Source organism: Tachypleus tridentatus, chromosome 7 (genome assembly GCF_004210375.1).
Source record: "Tachypleus tridentatus isolate NWPU-2018 chromosome 7, ASM421037v1, whole genome shotgun sequence".
NCBI classification, from domain to species: Eukaryota; Metazoa; Arthropoda; class Merostomata; order Xiphosura; family Limulidae; genus Tachypleus; species Tachypleus tridentatus.
The window spans coordinates 183,949,938-183,972,787 of NC_134831.1; the positions used below are offsets into that span (position 1 = coordinate 183,949,938).

At 34.5% G+C, this 22,850-nt stretch overlaps 1 protein-coding gene across 3 annotated transcripts in view; it reads left to right on the top strand.

The window, feature by feature from the left end:
- Positions 1 to 9,622, top strand: part of LOC143257456 (CDK2-associated and cullin domain-containing protein 1-like) — a 19,398-nt gene extending 9,776 nt beyond the window's left edge. For 2 of the 3 annotated variants that reach the window (XM_076516145.1, XM_076516146.1), the window contains exons 5-9: positions 950 to 1,049; positions 5,841 to 5,930; positions 6,355 to 6,493; positions 7,174 to 7,217; positions 9,257 to 9,622. In XM_076516145.1, coding sequence (XP_076372260.1) covers positions 950 to 1,049; positions 5,841 to 5,930; positions 6,355 to 6,493; positions 7,174 to 7,217; positions 9,257 to 9,315 — 432 coding nt within the window. In that variant the 3' untranslated portion in view covers positions 9,316 to 9,622. The remainder of the gene's footprint in view (positions 1 to 949; positions 1,050 to 5,840; positions 5,931 to 6,354; positions 6,494 to 7,173; positions 7,218 to 9,256) is intronic. The other variant, XM_076516147.1, reaches the window with a different exon arrangement.
- The last annotated feature ends 13,228 nt before the right edge of the window (positions 9,623 to 22,850 follow it).

Sequence of the window (22,850 nt, forward strand, 5' to 3'; positions counted from 1 at the left end):
GGGCAGCATTGTTTGTGTGTTGTATAAGCTGGTTTAGGGGCAGCATTGTTTGTGTGTTGTATAAGCTGGTTTAGGGGCAGCATTGTTTGTGTGTTGTATAAGCTGGTTTAGGGGCAGCATTGTTTGTGTGTTGTATAAGCTGGTTTAGGGGCAGCATTGTTTGTATGTTGTATAAGCTGGTTTAGGGGCAGCATTGTTTGTGTGTTGTATAAGCTGGTTTAGGGGCAGCATTGTTTGTGTGTTGTATAAGCTGGTTTAGGGGCAGCATTGTTTGTGTGTTGTATAAGCTGGTTTAGGGGCAGCATTGTTTCTGTGTTTAAACTTACTTGGTGGCACATTATTTCTGGGTTGTTGCATCCATGTTATTTGTAAGTAGCTTCATTTCTGTGTTGTACTGGTTACCATTTAACAACCACTTTTTTCTGTGTACTGAGTTAACAACAATTTTGTTTGTTTGCTGTTTTGGTTTAACAACCACTTTGTTTCTGTGTTGTACTGAGTTAACAGTAATATTACTTCTGTGTTGTATTAGGTTAGCAACAATTTTCATTACATTTTGTATTGGTTTAACAACAACTTTGTTTCTGTGTTGTAGTGACTTAACACTCCTACGAAAAGACGTTTCTAGTCCTGATTTCTCCAAGCCCGTTCCCCTGGCTGTGGTTTCGCTAGATAGTAGATAGGGACAGTGGGAATCTCGTTAATCCATTCATTAATGGATTTAAATGGCAATTTCATTTAAATACAAAATTATTAGCCTAATATTAATAACCTTTCAAGTTGCTCTGGGGCCTATTAGGCCCCACTTTTCGTAGGAGTGTTAACAACAGCTTTGTTTATTGTGTTTCAATGGTTTGAAAGTAGCTGTGTTCCTTTGTGTTTAAATGTTTTCATTTTAATAAATACAGCATTCCAAAAAAGTACTGATGCTAAATATTTTGTAATTTAGAACAGGTATTTAGAAAGTAGAATGGACACTGATTTAAGGAGTGAGCTGTGCCGGTCCTTCACTTCTGTCCTTGTTGATAACCATGTAAATAGAGTAATCGGTAAGTAATAATTTTGTTTGAAACATTTGTGATTTTTAGCTAACACAAACTGCATTTTATTTGTTACTTTCACTGAGTGTTAATATCCCATTTTGTTTCCTAAGGTTGTCAGATGACTATTAACCTTTTAGTTTTCTCTGTACAATAATTCTAGTACAATTAATTCCCTTGTACCAGTATCCTCTAATGCACATAGTTTTAGTATCTTACATTCAGTATTTTATTAAACTAATTTTTGTTTTTTTTATACCATTTAGTATAGCATAAAGTCTTAGCTATTAATCCATATTTTATATTTATGTAAGTTTTCAATTTTTAATTTTGCAGTGCAATATTTTAAAAAATCTTAAATTTTTCTTAGTGTGACATGTGATACATCTTTTTTTGGTATCTACTCATCTCTGTTTTATCCCCTGAGAAAATTACTAAATTAAACAACAGTTACTATAAAACTGTCATTGCTCAGACAAACCATAATTTTATAGTCTTCAGTTTGTTTGTTTGCAGAACCAGCAAATCACACCCTTCCTGTCATATCCTGTCTTTTCAGGATATATTAATAATTCTCTTTATGTTTAATTATATATTACTTATAAATAATAAAGTGTCAAGATTTTTGTCTATTAAATGATGGATTGTATTACATTATGTTGTGGATAGATAAGCTACAAGGTCAGTAAAATTGACTAACTTTGTCTAGTGTTATGGTAGAGAGAATAAAAGATAAAATTTAAAGTTTTTCTGAAAACACATTTGAAATGTATTTAGGAGAGTTTAGAGATTACAAAAATGAAATTTGTTTGAAGAAAATTTTGATTTTAACCTTGAAATTACTTTACAAACTACAGGGTGTTTGGAAAGTTTTTGTGCAGTTTTGTAATCATAGTTTATTCAGTCTATTTCAAGCCAGCAACTAATAGCAGTGTTTAGAAACATAATAAGAAGGATCCAGGCCTGTATTGATGCCAACGGGGGTCACTTTCAACATTGTTTATAATTGTCATTCATATTTACCTCCTGTATTCTATATTGAAACATGTCTGTTAATAAATATATAAGTGCGCAGTGACTTTCCGAACACCCTATGGTATTTAAACTGTTCAAAACAGATACACTATATTAAAGAACAAATTTATTTTTAGTTTATTAAAAATACTTCACTAAAAATATACATATGAAAGGCTTATGTTAACTGAAAGATTGACAAATGTTTTGAAGATATACATACTATACTGAAAGTTAGTATCAAATCTATAAAGACTGGGAAAGACTTTGTCAAATTAACCAGGCCCACATGAAGAGAGTTAACTTAGGCTGTATAGAAATTTTATAGAAATTAGTGTTTGGTTTCATATTTTTTGTATGATTTTGAGTCACAGATTTTTCATTTTGTAATTATTTTTGAATTTAAAAATTTAGTATTCTACTCGAATGCTATATGAAATTTAAATTTATTTTTATCTACAGTGGAATTTGATAACATATCAGAAATAATTCTTGGAAGGAAAATTTTTTTAACTTGTCAAATAGAAATCTTGCTAATTTTACACCACGTGCAATTACAGTTTGATACAAAAAATCATGAAACCATATACTGCTGCATACCATATATTCCCGACATCAGCAGAAAATTAACCAACATTTGGCAAAAACTAGTAACAAAATATGACATTCCAGTTAATACCAAATTTATTCAAAAACCAGGCACAAAACTGAGATCTATGCTATGTAAAAACTACACTGACAAACACCACACCAACATTATTTATAAAATACAATGTGATAACTGCCACGACTTCTATATTGGAGAAACAAGTAGAAAAATGGAAACCAGATTTAAAGAACATAAGTCACCTTCACACGTTTTTGAACACTGTAAGTCAAGTAAACACAACATAACCATAGAAAACACTCGAATACTAAATAAACAAACATAAACGAATGCAAAATTAAAGAAGCCTTACTTATACAACAACTTAAGCCCAAAATAAACCAATACAAAGGAACACCTTTATATCTATATTAAAATATAATATAATAAATAATAATAAAAATTAAAGAAATAATATAAAATTGTATATTCAGCATCTAAGCCTGCCCTCTACATTCCGACACTCATTACACAACCTCTTTCAAACATGTGGTCAGTTACCTCTCTCTTTCTTTGTGAACCTGACGATGACCGAAGAAGGTTGAAACGTAAAAAAGTTCACTCCTATACGTTAAAAAAAAATCTCAACCCAAACGAGCCATTTTTACATATATATTTCTCTACAAGTGGGTTTTCTCGACATCACTGATTAGTTTGATACATTTTTTTTATAGAGGTATACAGTATACACTAACATATTATTTTTCCATGTTGTTGTCCACGTATATAAAAGAATCTGTCCCAATATTTTCTTTGAATACTGTTACATGTATTAACTAAGTTTAATGTCTTTGTAATAATGAAAATTTTAATATGGTTACCAGTGATGGCATGAGAAGTACTTGATAGTTCTTGGGTCATGTCATTGCAATTTAAAGGTTGGCTATTAACCAAGAAAGAATGGATTTCATGTTTATCTCAAGTTTTTTTATTATGTAGTTAAAACTTTATGGCTGGCTGTAAGCATACTGCCACTTCTGTATTTGCATTCATGAAAACAAATAATTCGCAAATTTTACTCTCACTGGACCTTGGACACTGCAGGCATAAAGCATAATAACCATTGAATATTTGTGAAGCAACATATAATTTTTGTTTTTTAAATAGTGAAATAAACCATTTTGTGTAATGGGAGGCCATGTAGGCTAGTTGTTTGGAGTTTGACTTTAAATCTAGGTTTACAGTTTTTAGTGGAGTACATAAGTCATTAACTAGAGGAAATTTATAGTTATAATAAAGGATGAACTTAGTGGCTGAGATTCAAAATACAACACCTTAATTCAGTTTATTAATACACTCGATAACATCAAAATTACCAAAGGTATCTTCAGAATTTTCACTGTTAAAATGACCGAATTCTTCAATCTGACCAGGTAACTGTCCTTCAATTAATCTTTCAATAATACTCGTTAAATTCCTTACTACACAAATGGATTATCAGGTACAACATCAAACAGTATATATTCAGTCAGTTTACTTTTACTTTCATTAATATTAATAAACTAAATTTGTTCTTAGCTGTGCTCTTCGACTGATAGAGATAGCAATAGTTACTTATGCTGAGCTCGAGCTGGAAGAGTTTCTTTTCTTCAAAATGGTCAGGAATCATCAGCAACAGGCTTGTTAAGTTCTTGGTAAGAACCAAGACACTGACTTTGTCAAAGAAAAGGGAAATTTGTACTCACTTTTTCAGGATTTCTATGAGCATTCAGTTAGCTTTATATGTTTGTCATACAAGTAGAACCTTCAGATGATTGGTTGATATCCACTGTCTGATCAAATCAATACTAATTGTCAATTGGTTATGGCCAGAAGTGGTAAGTTGGCCACTTTATTTGCATATATTTCTCTTCATTTTCCTTCCAGTCAAAGTTCTGCCAAGAGTCTCTGGTTTTTCTTTCGAAGTCTTCGTATAGAATTCATTTCTTGCCTCTACTGAAGTTAACAAAAATTTATTCATACTTTCTCTCTACTACATGTGTGTCTATTTATATAGATAAAATAGACAGTGGGTTTCCGATACTGTCTTGAATACATCGTATCATATGTACTGGGCATATATATTTATTTCCCTTCTAGGTTAAGTGTCATTGTGTAACTTCTCTTGTGTTGTCACTATGTGCACATATGTCACATATGTAGTTGTTATAAAATATTATTCCTTTAAGCATTTGAAAATAATGTAAAATGCCTCACAATACTGTGTGCAATTGGAGCCTATATATGCTGATCATTTGGAGTTTGACTTTAAATCCAGTTACAAAAAGAATATGCTATGTAATTATGCTGGTGTTAACATATAAGCTGTAGTCTTATTTATTCTACTTACCACATAGATTTCGTGACTCAAGTTTCGTGGGTATTTGTACCTTCTGCATGTCACAACAGAATTAACTACTCCACAAAGAACATTCTGTGTTTAGTATTAACCAGACATGTTTTGTAGGATCTGTTTCATTTCAGCAAACTAGTAACAATAGTTATAAACCTAGAAATGATTATATGCGTTAGCATATTAAAAGAGAATTTTCAAGAAGCATCTAATATATATGAATAATGTAAATAGATACTATGTTACTATATGTTATATATCAAACCACTGTTAATTAGAATTAGCAATTTGAATTTTATTTTGACTTTAAATAAAGTAAATATTACTTTTTTTTATAAAAAAAAAAATCTAAATATAAACATTTTGGCTATAATCTTATTTTACAATCTTTTTTTTTTTTTAAGTGTGGGTATGAAAGTGAGACAATGTTTAAGTTAATTTTGTCACATGTCCTCAAATAAACAAATTATTGGCAAAATTTTCATACTCAGTTCAAGAACTTTTAACATTATCTTTTAGTTGTGTTAAGCTATTAACTAAATCTGTTAGGTAATGGTTGATTGTTTTCTTGTGACAAAAATCTTAAGAACAGAATTAATGTAAGTGTGATATATAGACATTTATATCAAGTTATGTATAAATGTTGAACAAAATTCAAGAAATTGCGATGTATCAAAACAGTACAATACATCACGTATATAAGTATTGAATCAAGTTACTGGAAGTGTGATATATCTGAACAGTAGAATATATAATGTATAAATATATTTTTCATGTATTTATTGTGTTGTCAAATGACTTATTTCAGGGGCACTAGAGGAAGCACAGTTGTCTGCTTTTACAGTACCCCCCTCAACTGTGTTCAGTGTAGTCAGTGGACTCTATTCTTTAAAGAGAGGTAGGTTTGACTTTGTTGGAAAGATATTCAATATTTACAGTGTACTTGGTAAATTTTGAGGGGATGTGTTTCCCTCAAACATTATAGAGAAGGTTAATATTGTTCAAATCAGGTATATTTTTTCTTGGTACAAGAACTAAAGATACTCTTGAGATTTTTAGCAAAACAAAATGTCAGAATAATGATTAAACATGTACATATAGAAACTTGTTATTTGAAATAAAACATTAGCTCTAGAAATTAAATATTAGAGAGGTAATTTTGTGTGATGAAACATTACAAGTCTACTTGACAGCTACTGTGTAGATCATCATATGAACCAAATCTAGTAAATTAGTGATAATATAGCATTAAACTGTAGGTGCATTGTACTTCACATTATCTTGTATTGTAAGGTTGTTTGATTGTACGTTTGCTCTTACAGAGTATGTTTCTTTAGCTCCTCATATCTTTGCTAAATACATTCCAAATGTACTTCCTCCAATGTCAGTCTCGGATCTTCCCCTTGCTGTGGAAGAAACACGAAAGTTTCAACAAAACCTGATTGAAAGTGGATTCTCTAGGTAGATTTCGTTTTATTGTTACTTAACCTTTAAAGCAGTGTTTTAATGCATGTTCCAGTAAAGTTTATTGAATGTCAACTGTAGTGTGAATACTGAAATTGTAAATTATATTGAAACTTTCTAATTTGTTACATTATCTGGTGGTTTTCATTCTTGTTTATATGTTTAAAAAATATAAAGTGAGTAATATTTTGTATTAGTTTCAAATTTATTTTCATTTTAACTGTGTACATATTTCTGTTTTCTGGGGGGTTTTATAGGTTTTTACAAAATTTACAAGTAACATTAGTTTAGTGAATGTCATGAGACCACTAGTATTGACTGAGGTTTTATAAAACATTGTATTATTAAAAAACAAATGATTTTGTGGTTTCTGAAGATTATATAAATTCGGTGTTTTATGGTAATGATTTATATCATAGGAAGTCTTGAAATGTAAACATACTCATTATAACAACTTTGTATCAGACACTAAAATTTGGGAATATTTTTGAAGCATCTCAGTATCTATATTTTGTTACGTGAATGTTTTGGATTTGAATTTAAGTCTGTAGAATAAGGTTTAAGATCAGTCTGATTGACAATACAGAAGAAATAGACAAATATCTTAAAATATTTCTTGAAGTGTTTATAAGTTATACAGCCACACTCTGGTAACACCTTTTTAATTGATTTTACAGAGGAAATCAAAGCAAAAAGCGCACAGGAGACAGTGACATCTTAAGTAAGTATCGTGGGTATGTTTTTCCAGACACATTTTATAACAAAGAAAATCTTTACAATATGTTTTGATGTGGTATAGACGTTATAAATTATTAACCCTTTATTTTTAATCAGATCATATATGTGTATTTAGTATGTGTGTTTTAACAAGTGCTAATCTGAAGCCACTTTGTAGTATTTGGCTTAGATGCTGCTAATTTTGGTGATTGCATATTGCAGAACAAAATATGGCATTCATTTCCTAATTTTCAACTTTAAGTTTTACTACGCAATTATGATTTTTTCTGCAGTTAGTGTTACGGCAGAGAATAAGAGAGAGATAAAGTATCCAATTTACTTGAAAATAAGTTGTTCATGTAGGAGGTTCTGGAGGTTGTTAGATGAAATATGAACACTGTATCTTTATTGTTAACATGAAATCATGTTTCACTTGGAGTTAGTGTAAAGATTTCAGGAATTAATGGTGGTATGTTTCTTAGAAACATTTATAATTTAGGTTATGATGTACAACAGAGATAACTAAGAACTTGTCACATGATGTGAACATTATCTGACAAATATGGAATTGTAGTTTCTAGGTTGGACATATCGACCAGTCTTGTTCTTCTAAATTTAAAAGGTGTCTTAAACTACATTTTGTACAACAGTTTAGTGGCCAAGTCTGAGGAATTGAAAATTCATGCTATTTCTTCTCCTGAAAAAAAAAAAAATCTCCCATGACATAACAATACAAGCAAAGAAGGATTTGTATACAGATTTAGTATGTCAGATCATTTTGACATTTTGTTTACTGGTAGTAAGATCACACCACAGTAACACTCCATTGGAATAATGAAATTTATTATGAGTGTTGAAACAAATGATTCTTATTTTGTTAAATAGTAGTTGCTATCTTCTTTGGATAAAGTAAAACCAATTCCCAGAGTTAGACAAAATTAGTGTAATTCCTTTTTTTTTAAATAAAAAAACATTAATTATTTCTTTGTCATGTCACATCTATGGGAAACACCTGTTACACAGAAACTGGAAGTGGTCACTCATTACATGTTGTATACAGAGAATTTAACAAAATGATTGTCACTTGTATCAGTGTTTCAGTCTCCATTAGTAAAGTGCCATTTCTGATTATTATAACAGCAATTCAGAGCACTTCTCATTAAGAACAGTTTCAGACAGATGGTGGAGGTTCTGTATTAAATGGAACCTTACATTTGAAAAGTGTTATTTCTGATTTAGACAATAGAATTTTAGAACACTTCTTTGTAAGGAGTTTAAGATAGATGATGGAACTTTTAGAGTAAGAGATACCTTAAATATGTACTAAGTGTTTTCTGGAAGGGGGGTTCTTTTAGACAGCAACAGTGCTTCTTAATTGAAGCAACAAACAAAATCTCCAGATAAATTTTGTTTACTAACTTATTACTATGTAATGTTTGTTTGATAAAGACAGTACTCTACATTTAATAGTTCTGGCATATGTGACACTACATCATATTTGGATTTTGAAAGTTATGGTTGGAAAGTTACTGAAATAGTGCTGATATACATTAGAAAAAATTACTAAACTGGATTTTTGTTGGAGGTATTAAAATACTGGTGAATGGAACAAATTGTCGATCTTATATTAGTCGTTTCCTGATGAGAATAACTGACAAAAGTTATTACACTTAGTACACGTGCACTAGTTCCCAAAATACATCTCAAAATGATTGTGGATGAAAACTAAAATTTATTTTTATTTTTAAAGTCTTTAACCAATTTGTTTTACAACTGTCCTACTTTTAATTCAATTATTTGATTGTTTTATATATTTTTATTTTGAACTTTTGTTTTTTATAATTTCTTCATAAATCATACAAGTAAACTGTACGTAAAAGCATTTACCATGGATGTTGGTACCTTGTTTTATAAGAACTTTCAGATTAAATTTTAATCAAATATTAGTTCACTTAGATGTTGAGTGAAAAAAATATTTAGACTGCTACTTAGTAAATAATAAGATAGGCTTATTGTAAGATCTTGTTTCTTTACTGTTTTTAGGAGGAACAGCTTTGTATCCATTGGCATTAAACAGTATACTTATTGATGGACCAAGTTAAGAAAATCACACATGAAGCTTCCTTTTTTTCAAGCCCACTGTCAGAAGGAACTGTAACCTAATGATAGCTTTGTGAATTTCTGGTCAGAGAATGGACAACAGGAGAATCACATAAAGCTGTGATTTATGAAACTGTTACTCAAAGATTCAGTCTGTGTTTCATCCATCCATATCACATTTCATCTGTTAGTTGAGAATGTAAATACAATGTTTAACTTTCTACAAAAGAAATTTCTTGTGGCATTAGTTTGTATCTGTTGTTTAGCTCCTTTCGTTTAAAGTAAATAAAGTTCATTTATTTCACCAAATGGGATTGTCACACATGATTTTTGTTTTTATTATAACCATTGCATGTGTGTGTGTTTTTAACTTGAAAATGTTTCAAGTTATAAATGATAAAGAATTAATTTAAATTATTTGGAACATAAACAGGCAACCAAGACAATAGGATAATGAATATATATACGGCATGTGGATAAAGAAGCACGAATATAAGTTTGGCACAAGAGAGTATCCATAACCACTTTTACAAATGGACACTTATCCAAGATTAATTTGACAAATAACTGTGAATGAATAAAGCAATGATAAAGTAATTTCCCTTGTTAGTAGAACAATAAAGTTAATGGTCATGTCATTGAGTAATTATTAGATTGACAACTCACAACTGGGTGTAGTACATCAATAAAAAAGAAAATTGACAAGTCAGTGGAAACGTAATCTAGAGAAATTTGGTACAAGAAAAAAGTGAAGCCTCATGAAGGTATGGATGGCTATTGTACAACTGATCTCCGTAAGTAGAGCCAACAAACCTTTGTGATGACAGTAATTTTGTACAACAACTCTTCACTAGAACCACCAGACCTTGTGATGACAGTAAGTAATATTAGCTTTTGTACAACGACCCTTCACTAGAACCAACAGATGTTGGTGATAAAAGTAAGTAATATTAGCTTTTGTTCAACGACCCTTCACTAGAACCAACAAACCTTGGTGGTGGCAGTAAGCAATATTATACCCTTGTGCAAATTAATTGAAACAAATGGTCATTTTAGAATATTTTCAGCATGGCGGTCGGTGTAGGCTCGCTGGACCCACTGATTTCCTTTAATCATTTTTTCACACGAATTGCGTCATTAGCTGTGTTTTGCAGTGCGGTCGATCTGTTTTTGGGATATATGACGAAATTTTGAGGAATATTACGTCATTCGAAATTGCGTTATAAGGGCAAGGAGACCAGTCAAAAAACAACTTACCAACTCGAAGAAAAACTATAATTGGGGTCTGAAATACAAGAACTGGATGCAAGAGCAATGGAGGAAGGTGTTATTCAGTGACGAGACTCATTTCTTCGTACAGAGTCAAAGAAGTCTGCATGTTTGCAGATCTCCAGGTAAGATACTTGGAGAATCTCGCATCAATCAGTTCGTAAAACATCCCTTGAAGATGTTTTGGGGCTTTTTCAGCTACTATGGCGTCAGAAGCTTGTATATCGTAGAAGGTATGATGCGAGGACCACAGTATATTAAAGTTTTGCAGAGAAGAGTCGTTCCAGAATTGAAAGAGAGATTTCCAGATGGATCTGGCATTTTTCAGCAAGATCTGGCTCCGTGCCACACATCGAAACTTGTGAAGAATTTTATGACTACAACACGAATAAAGGTGCTGGATTGGCCTGGAAACTCTCTGGACTTAAACCATATTGAAAATCTTTGGCGATTTGTAAAGAAAGACTTCGGGGAAAAGACTACTACGAAAGATAAGCTAATTGAGGCCATAATTGAGGTGTGGTACCGCGATCCAAAAATTAGTAAAGATTGCAGTTAACTCGTGGATTCGATGCCAAAGCGGATTAATGATCTTATGAAAAATAAAGGCAGTCATATCGTATTAATTTGTGAGTAATTTTTGGATTCTCAGAAATAAAACGCAAAAAAATGAAAAAAATCGTAATTTTCCGTCTTGTTTCAATTAATTTGCACAAGGATGTAGCTTTTGTACAACGACCCTTCAATGGAACCAACAGACCTTGGTGGTGGCAGTAAGTAATATTAGCTTTTGTACAACGACCCTTCAATAGAACCAACAGACCTTGGTGGTGGCAGTAAGTAATATTAACTTTTGTACAACGACCCTTTACTAAAACCAACAGACCTTGGTGATGAAAGTAAGTAATATTAGCTTTTGTACAACGACCCTTTACTAGAACCAACAGACCTTGGTGATGAAAGTAAGTAATATTAGCTTTTGCACAACAACCTCTCACTGGAACCAACAGACCTTGGTGATGACAAAAGCAATATTAAATATACAACAATTGATTTCATTTACTAGAAACGCCACACCTCTTAAGTGGCTTTTTCATTAGCTGTGTTTTAAATTAGTTTATCATATAATTGGACTTGTGATTTATGTGAAGTTGTTGGCTTTATTTGAAGAGAGTCCCCAACCTTTTTAAAATCATATGAGTGTGTTACAAAACGGTCGTTAATTTGAAGATGCATTTAACTGTTTGCTACACTAATATACTTTTCAGTTTAGCAGTGATGGTATAGTGAGTTTATAGAGTTTTGCCAGTAATCTCTAGAATTACCACCATATTGTACGCACAATACGTATAGATAGCCTATTATATAGTTTTGTACTTAACTGCAAGGCATCTCGGTGGGTAAGAGGTAATCTTATGTGGACTTACAATGCTAAGATCCGGGGTCGGATTCACTACGATGGACACAACAGATAGTATACTGTGGCCCTGCTCTAAAATAAACAACAAAAATAACTTTTATTAACACACAAAACATCAAAAATATAAAACTAAATATTTAACGAGTTTGTTTTTTTATTTTCCGTTAACAGACTTAGTGTCAAATAATGTAAAAACAAATTTGATGAAGGAAATTCGAAAATCTTCAAACCTCTGTTATTGGTTTCCTCTCTATAGTAACCTTGGAGGGAAATAAATAAACAACGGAAAAAACAAAGAACTATAAAACAAATATCGAACACTGGGTCACAAATCATAGAATGGATAATCATGTAACGTGTTCTGATTTTTGTCGGTACCTGCGGAAGCAAAACGTCAATTGCGTTTGGGAGTGGGGTTTCACCTTTATTCGATCTAATCTCATGTTTGCCGGCTTCACATGTTTAGGAAACGTTTGTTTTGTTTTAGAATTTCACGCAAAGTTACTCGAGAGCTATCTGCGCTAGCCGTCTGTAATATAGCAGTGTAAGACTAGAGGGAAGGCAGCTAGTCATCACCACCCACCGTCAACTCTTGGGCTACTCTTTTACCAACGAATAGTGGGATTGAACTTCACATTATAACGCCCCCACGGCTGAAAGGGCGAGCATGCTTTATGCGACCGGGATTCGAACCCGCGATTTTCAGATTACGAGTCGAACGCTTTAATCTACCTGGCCATGTCTGGCCACATGTTTTGGAAGAAGGGGGGGAGGGAATAAAAGAGGGAAGAGCAGCAGACGTGGGCACTCAAGGCCTAAACGTCCCACAACTTTACTACCCTTCAGTCAGAAGTTCGGAAAGTGGTTGCTCAAAAAGCAAGAAGGAGTAAAGGTAATAATTAGAATAGGATGTATTAATGAGGTAACAATAAAATTGCTATTGCAGGTAGCATTCGATATGATGCTTATAGTTAAGGACAAAACTACACAAAAGGCTATCTATGCTCTGCTCACCACGGATATCGAAATCTAGTTTCTAACATTGTAAGTCGGCAAACATACCGCTCTGTCACTGGGATGCCCAATGACATCTAAGTAAATACCAAACTGTGAAATTACTACTATACTAAGTACAAGTTTTCACTGTTGTAGTACCCGTCATCGGCCCATCAAGTATAAGTTTTCGTTTGTTTATTTATTTTTCTTCATTACAAAACTAAATCTAATTATTTATATCAATACAGTTCCTTCCATATTGCAATAACTGTCGTTGCGACACTTTAATGGTACAGATTCTAGAAAACCTTGCAATAAACATTTGTGATACTCAAGTGGGATAGGTGGCAGCACACTAGCAAAATTTGTGTTGAATTTTCCACGTTTGAAACCTGTAGACGTAAAATCCTTTAGAACAGATTCCATCATTTCCTTGGTAGTCTGCTCTCTACTGATACCCGATTTAAACCCTTTTGATTTCTGTGTCCTTCTGGGGTTAATTGAAATTAACCCACTCAGTACACAGGAACCTAAAGAGGATACAGTAACTCGGGAGTTACAAGTCACAATCACAGTTGTGTGTGGGAGATAAGCAACGTGACGTCATAGAAAGGAAGTCATACTGAACATGCCATTCACAGACCATTAAATCTTCCAAGTATGTAGTGTAATATTGTTAAATGTTGTATGTACCATTCACGTATCATCATTTAACAGAGTTATTACAAAAAAATGCGTAAATATGTATATATAAAACATAACGTCGTGTATTTTTTGCCTTCTTGTTATATCAGATTTTATCCAGATTGATTTTTGTTTATTTTCGCGCAAAACTACTCGTGGGCTATCTGCACTAGCCGTCCCTAATTTAGCACTGTAAAACGAGAAGAAAGGCAGCTAATCATCACCACCCACTGCCAACTCTTAGATTACTCTTTTTACCAACGAATAGTGGGATTGACTGTCACATTACAACGCCTCCCCACGGCTAAAAGGAAAGGGCGAGCATGCTTTATATGACGGGGATTCAAACCGGCGAACCTCGGATTAGGAGTTGAACGCCTTAACCACCTGGCTATACCATGCTTTTTACACAGAACTACATTTGTTTATTTTAGTTACCATGATTAATTTATTTATATATGGTTAATATTTTGTTATTTATTGTTGTCAGTGGGGATTTCTGAAATCATTAAATTTGAAGAGAGATGAAGCTATATAAACGCCCCCTAGTAACTGGTGAAAAGAAAAATCATAAAATGTATTGCACTTCAATATATTATTTACATATAGTATGATCGAAATTTCTTCATAACTCTTATCTGAAGGATATTCATCTCGACACAAATTGTATGGATCGTAAAATATTAAGACATAAGTCTTTTTGTTTTTATCACTTTTTGTAAATGCATCATGATGAGAATTTAGGCTTAACATCGATCTCACAGACTACTGTGCATTCTGATATTTTTAAAGAAAGAGTAGGATAAATCGAGAAACGCGACGTTAATATTATTAGTATGCATACCACGTTTAGAAAATATATCATTACATTGGTTGTTCCGTGATCTCTCACTGTAGTGCCAAATAGCTATGACAGAGTTAGGATTAAGTGGTCAAGTCAAAGACTTCAAAGTTTAGAAATTAATGGACAGGTTAGAGACACTGATGTTTAGGCATATTCATCCATCCTTTAGAACTGTTTACTAGAGAGAAGTTCCAAGTCAGAAGTCCTCCCAGCGGCAGAACGTTATGTCTGCGGATTTACAACGCTAAAATTCGGTTTCGATACCCATAGTGGGCAGAGCACAGAATAAACAACAACCAAAAAACACAATCGAGTCAGATGTTTCTGCCACCTATAGCTAGTCTTGATCGATTAGCGGGATTATTGTTTGTTTTGAATTTCGTGCAAAGCTACAGGAGGGCTATCTGCGCTAGCCGCCCCTAATTTAGTAGTGTAAGACTAGAGGGAAGGCAGCCAGTCATCACCACCCGCAGCCAACTCTTGGACTACTATTTTACCAACGAATAGTGGGATTGACTTTCATATTATAATGCCTCCACGGCTGAAAGGGCGAGGATATTTGGGGATTCGAACCCGCGACCTTCAGATTACAAGTCGAGTGCCTTAACCACCTGGTCATGCCGGGCCTTAGCGGGATTAATTGTCACGCGTATGACATTCACGATAACTGAAAGTGAATAGCATGTTTCTTCACTGACTTAACTTCTTATATTTTACGCTGTATTTTTATGTATTTATTACACGCGACTGAAAAATCTAGAAATATCTAGCTCTCTAGTAACAACAATATTTACATAACGAGAAAACTTAAAAGCTTTGAGTAAGACGACGTCAACAATATTACTAAAGCCTGGTACAACAATTACTTTACATAAACAACGTGCGAATTCCATGAAATTACGCAGCAAAACGTTATAATAATCGCTTTTAAAATAATTAACCTTTAACAATCTTGTTATGAAAACTGAATAATCACTAAATAATAGCTATTAAGCTGAACGGTTTTGTATATCCAACGGGATATAGTTAGTTCTACACACAACTGATTATCTTCTGGTGGATAAAACTGTATAGTAGCTACATGTAAACTCTGAGAATTAAGAGCAGGTGATCGGTTTAACCCAAGTTTTATGAGTTGATTTGGATGTGTGTGGGTTACATTTAACCCTATTTTTATAAACGAATTGGTGTGTGTTTGATCCGTTAAACCCAGTTTGTAAAACAGAAAAAATATATGGTTTATTTAACCCAAATTTGGATGGTGCTTGGTCTTGAGCGTTTAACTATATTATTAAAGGGACTGTTTATGGCCCATTTTACCAAACTTTTGTAACTAATATGGGTACAAGTATCATTTCATCCAAATTTTATATATGAGCAATGCGTGGGTCGTTTAACCCAAATTTTATAGATGGGTTAGTGTGTAGTACATTGCAAGTTACAGTATTTAGTCCATGTGGTTTAACTATTCAAACCAATAGATTTATATAGAAATATGGATTGGTCTGTGGTCCGTTTTACCCATATTTTATAAATTGCTTAGCTTTAATGATTGTATTAGTCTGTGAGCTGGTGTGTCCCTGTAGTTAGTGTATTGGGCTGTAAACTCGAAGGTCCAAGGTTCTCTTCCCGTTGCAACAAAATCCCGCTTCACTTTTGGAGCTCTGGATACATTATTAGAGTGACGGTTAAATCTCACTTCGTGAGTGTTTTGCCAATGTGTGCTATTGACTGGCTGCCTTCCTTATACTTTATTAGTTAATAATTAAGGACAGCTAGCGATCAGTCGCTTTCCATGAATATTTAAAGCATACGAATAATTACGAAAAGATGAACTTCGTGTGTTTGATTTGTTTTGAATTTCGCGCAGAGCTTCACAAGGGCTATCTGCGGTAAATTATGAACAGCTAGAGCAAGAGTAGATTAAGAGTTGGCGCTGGGTGGTGGTGACTAGCTGCCTTCCCTCTGGTCTTATACCAACGAATGATGTGACTGACCGTCACATTATAACGCCCCCACTGCTGAAAGGACGAGCATGTTTGGTATGAGGGGGATTCGAATCCGCGACCCTCAGATTACGAGTCGAACGCCTTAACCACCTGGCCATATCTGGCGAAGTTGGTGTGCATCCACAACTCTGAATTAGAGACACGTACACGAAATATAAATTCGGAAATACATTTTCACATCCTTTTGAATGTTTCAGGTATTTATATAAATTTTACAAAAACAACAACGAACAAACAGCGAAACATAAATAAGGTCAGCTACTCGAAGGCTATCTGCGATAGCCACCCATAATTTAGCAGTGAAAGACTAGAGAGAAGGCAACTAGTCTTCACCATCCATCGCCAACTCTTGGGCTACTCTTTTACCAACGAATAGTCATATTGACCATAGCATTATAACACCCTCACGGCTGAAAGAGCAAGAATGTGCGGTGAGACAGGGATTAGAACCCGTAATCCTCAGGTTGCAAGTCAAGTGCTCTAACCACCTGGCCATGTCATGTACGGTCTTAACAAAATTTGACAAATAATGATTTGAAGAATTTCATTTAAAATTACCCAATTACACACATGCTACCTGACGTACCCTCAAACACACGGGGAAAAATAGGAAGCACTAACTGATGACGAGAAACCCACTTGAAATAAAAATGTATCTCAGAACGGCTGGTATGGGTATTAACACTTTTACTGATAAGCAGAGTACAACGTTTCGACCTTCCTAGGTCATCTTCAGGTTAATAAAAGTGTTAATCAGGAAGCACTGATTTCCAAGGTTACTCCCGAAGGGGTTCTTAGGGCACATGGCCTGTTCGGTGACAATAGGTGTAGCGGTTTGCCAGTTATAAGCTGACACACATACACACACACACACACACATACACAGAGTTTGCTGTTAAATATTGATTTATAAGATGTTAGAGATTTGTGAAATGGAAGAAAAAAGTTGACAACACTCGTTATCGGTATAGGTGTTTTCAACTCTAAAGCCACCTCACGTGACTTGAAGTTTATTACCAACATATCTCTAGTACAGGGGTCACCAAACTTTGTTCACAGGGGCCAGATTACTTGGGGAATGAGAAGCGCTGGCCACATGATCATTATGTTTAATACTCATAAGCTAGAACGAAAGCTCTCTGTAAAAGACTTAACATTAAGTTTAGGATGCCACATTAGCCATGTGAGAGTAGCATGCAATACACACATATAATAAAAAACAAACAGAAATACAACCAATATTTTTATTTACCAAAAGGTTATCAAAGAAGGTGACATTAGCAAAAACAATTGTCACATCGCACATAATAAGTACATATCTGAATTTCACTAAGCTGCAAAAATGTTAGTGAGATTTATGAAATTGGCGTTTGGCTTTCAAAATATCTTCAATGTTCGGTTTTGAATTGCTGCATCCAATCATTAGGATTACTTTGAAATGTTCATCAGTCAACCTTGATCGATGTACCGACTTCACATACTTCATTTTTGAAAATGCTTGTTCACAGACATAAGTTGTTCCGAACACTGATGCCATACCAGATGCGAATTGCTTCAGCTTTGGAAAATCATCTTCAGATATGCAGCTGTAAAATTCAATAAGCTGCCTCTCTCTGTGTTTTGCTTTCAACAAGTCATTTCCCTGCAAATTGATGACCTCCAGCTGAAGTTCCACTGGCACGTCATCAATGACACAATCAAAAGGATTCTGAAAAAGGAGAATGTCACTTTCGATTCTGTCAAGATCCGAAAATCTCTCTAATCCAATAATCTTTTTCTGAAACTCCATGTTGACATCTTCTGTGATTCCAGAATGAAACTCATTGAAACACTGAAAATGAGAGAGGTTTCCTCCTTCCAAATGTGCTTCAAACAATGACAGCTTTCTCCAAAATCCTTTAATGATTCTATAGAGATCACAGACAAGGTTAATCTTCCCCTGAAGTTTCAAGTTCAATTCAGTCATGTGGGATGTGTTGTCAACCAAAAATGACAACTTTGACAACCAGGCTGGATCCGACAGAAGTGGATCGGCTCTGTATTTCTCGATAAGAAATATATCTATTTCTCTTCTCAGCTTATAAAAACGAGACAAGACTTTACCGCAGCTGAGCCACCTCACCGTCGTGTGATAATGCAAGTCACAGAAATCCGAATCAATTTCTTCAAGAAACGCCTTGAACTGGCGATGATTAAATGCATGACCCCAAACGAAGTTCACTGTAGAAATGACTGGTGTCAGTACGCAAGAAATATCTAAGTCTTTTCCACAGAGTGCTTGCTGATGTATGATGCAGTGTATGAACAGAGCGCTTGGGAGTTGAAGATCTTCCAACTGTTTCCTGATCAGCCCCACCAGACCCTTCTTTACTCCAGCCATGTTTTTTCCTCCATCAACAGTTACACCTCTAAGCTGATTCCACTTACAAAATTTTATGCACTTCCATGAAAATGTCTTCTTCAGTTATTCTTCCGTGTATGCTGCAAACTGATGCTAACTCTTCCGTGATCTGAAAGTCCAAATTAACTCCACGAATGAACACGAGAAGTTGTGACATACTCGAGAGATCAGTAGACTCATCCTGTGCCAGATAATACCATAGGAAGTTTCTAGCTTTTTGGCTTATCTGTAATGCGATGTTCTCTCCACGTTCTTCTGCTTTCCGTACAACTGAAGCTGTTGAAAGGCTGATACTTTCAAAGAAATTGGCTTTTTCAGAACACAGCTCATTTGCTGCTTCCATCATACACTCTTTGATGAAGTTGCCGTCAGTAAAAGGTTTTCCTCGCTCTGCCATCCTATGCACTATTTTGTAACTTGTACGAGTGACAGATTCATTTTTAGCAAACTTTCTCGTGAAGAGATTCTTTTGAGATTCAAAAACACGTTTCATGGATTCAAATTTCTCAGAACGAAACTTTCCTGAAAATTTCAAATACAGTCATGTGAAAAAATTAGGACACCCTATGAAAGCCTGTGCATTTTTGTAACATTTTTGGATATATAGATATTTAATCTCAATTTCAACAATACTAAGAGATTATAGGAATATAACTAAACAAGTAAAACTGAAGAAAAGACTTTTCAAGATCTTCTGTAAATGTAATTCTACAAAAATGCATATTCTAACTGAGGAAAAAGTTAGCACACCCTACCCCCTAATAGCTAGTGTTACTCCCTTTAGCTGAAATAATTGCAGTGAGACGCTTCTTGTAGCCATCTACCAGTCTCTGACATCGGTCTGAAGAAAGTGTGTCCCAGTCCTCAATGCAGAATTCTGTCAGCTGTGAGATGTTTGAGGGGTTTCTTGCATGTACAGCACGTTTAAAGTCACCCAACAACATCTCAATGGGATTAAGATCTGGGCTTTGACTCGCCCATTCCAGGACTCTCCATTTCTTAGTTTTCAACCAGTCCTTGGTGGATTTACTGGTATGTTTTGGGTCATTGTCGTTTTGCAGGGCCCAGTTCCGCTTCAGCTTTAATTTTCGTACAGATGGTCTCACATGATCCTCAAGCACCCTCTGATACACAGTAGAATTCATGGTGGATTCCATGATTGTGAGCTGTCCAGGACCTGCTGCAGTAAAGCAGCCCCAAACCATGACACTTCCACCTCCATGCTTCACAGTTGGTATGAGGTTCTTATCCTGGAATACTGTATTTGGTTTACGCCAAACAGTTCCTCTGTTCTGGTGTCCAAATAACTCAATTTTGGACTAATCTGTCCAAAGAACATTATTCCAGAAGTCCTGGTCTTTGTCTACATTCTCTCTGGCAAACTTCAGTCTGGCCTTGATGTTTCTCTTAGAGAGCAAATGTTTCCTCCTTGCACACCTCCCATGCAAGTTACACTTGTGCAGTCTCTTTCTGATTGTAGAGGCATGCACTTTCACATCAACAGCAGCCATAGCCTGCTGTAGGTCCCGTGATGACATGTTTGGAGACCTCTTTTAGCATCTTGCGATCTGTTATCGGAGTGAACTTGTTTGGACGACCAGACCTGGGCATGTTGGCTGTTGTTTTAAAATCACTCCACGTGCTGACTATTTTCTGGACAGTGGAATGGCTGATTTCAAAATATTTTGGGATCTTTTTAAATCCCTTACCAGACTCATAAGCTGCTACAATTTTCTTTCTGAAGGTCTCAGACAGCTCTTCTGCTCTCACCATGGTGCTCACTCTCACTTCAACAGTCAAGAGCACACCAAACTAAATGTCTGAGGTTTAAATAGGGCAAGTCTCATTCAAAATGCTGAGTAATGATCTTCTAATCATGTGCACCTGGTGTGATACACCTATGTGTGAGTTGAACCATTTTAAGTGGGAATAAATGTGGGGGTGTCCTAACTTTTCCTCAATTTGGAATATGCATTTTTGTAGAATTACATTTACAGAAACATGTAAATTTATATTTACATAAACTTTCCTTCAGTTTTAATTGTTTAGTTATATTCCTATAATATCTCAGTATTGTTAAAATTGAGATTAAATATCTATATATCCAAATATGTTACAAAAATACACAGGCTTTCATAGGGTGTCCTAACTTTTTCACATGACTGTATGTTGATAGATGTTTTGTTTCATAGTGACGCCGAATATTGTACTCTTTCAAAACGGCAACACGTTCGGTGCATATCACACAATTAGTTTCTGGTTTTTTGTTTCCACAAAGAAGTACCTTTCTGCCCATTCTTCATTGAAAGCACGACACTCAGAGTCCACTTTTCTTCTTTTAAAAGCAGCCATAACGATGGGTGAAAAAAAAAAACGGGATCTGAAAATGAAAAACTCAGAACGCTGTGAGAAACGTATTGTACAGGTCCAAGAACGAGTTACGAAAAGCGCATAACCCGACTAATAAGAGAAATGAGCTTGCTGAAGCGGTAACCCTAGGCCGCTGAATTTACAAGACGAGTCGATAGGACGAGGGTTAAGTTTGTACTTGTTTTCGAAATCCTAATGCTTTCATAGATACGTGCCTCGATATGAATAAACGGACAGCAAGGACGAAAGAAGAATTTTCCTATTGGTTAAAAATGCACGTGACAGCCTTGTTTCTTTTTATCATAACGTCTTGTGTTTGCCAACTTAAAGCGGCCATCGGTGTGATTTATTTTGTTATGACAGTTGGACATTTGATGAAATGTCACTTTTTATTTCCAAGCGGCTAGCTGCTGGCGGGCCCGACAAAATGACCTCGAGGGCCGTAGTTTGGTGACCCCTGCTGTAGTATATATATAAAAAAATAAAACTTACTATTGATTTAATAAGAGATGTAAAATCTACAGGAACGCCCATTTTACTTCACTACCGTTAGAAGTATTGTTTTTGCTTTACTAGGCCGTAATCGAAGTCACTATTTCATAACCAAACTATGAGTAACTTGAATTAATTAAAAAAAGAACATTACACATATTGGTTGAATATTATTAAACAATCAAGGTTTTAAAAGACTATAGAATATTTCACTACTAACTACGCCACACGTTCTTGAACAAACATTAAATCCACGAGAGTAAACTTGAAGCTGACAACTTGTGTTTATTCTCGTGTTTTGTATGTGAAATTTGTTCCATTTCTTAAAATATCAATTTCAACGGCGGTATTGGTTGGAATCTTTGTTTTATTGTTTTTTTCAAATATTTAATATTCCACTTTTATTATAGAGACTGTTTTATATCGTTAGCTCAGTATATGGTCTTAAGACTAATCTAAATTCCATAAATTGGCTGAAACTTGTGAGATATTATTGTATTTACGGCAGTAAATAATTGTTAACTGCTACAGACAATACATTTCATACTTTATTAGCGAGAACTTGAGAAAGGTAAACTTAATTAACGGGTTGATTTTTACTTTTAGTCCTAGTGAATGGTTTGCTTTAATCCTAAGTTCCCATTAACTTCTACAATGTAACGTAAATACATTTTTAAAATATAGAAATAACATTATAATTGTAATAAAATTTAGGAATGCGACTTTACTAAAATGAAATAGAAAAAAAAAGGCATTAGAATAATCTGAAATAAGAAAGTCAGTTATTCACTTGAAAGTTTAGAAGGAGTTAACAAAAGAACTGTTGTTTAACATAACATTCTATAAGAATAATTTGTTTGTTTTGAATTTCGCGCAAAGCTACACGAGGGCTGTCTGCACTAGCCGTTCCTAATTTAGCAATGTAAGAGCCGAGAGAAGGCAGCTAGTCATCACTACCCATCGCCAACGTTCTTTTACCAACGAATAGTGGAATTGACCGTTAAATTACAACGCCCACACGGCTGAGAGAGCGAGCATGTTTGGTGTGATGG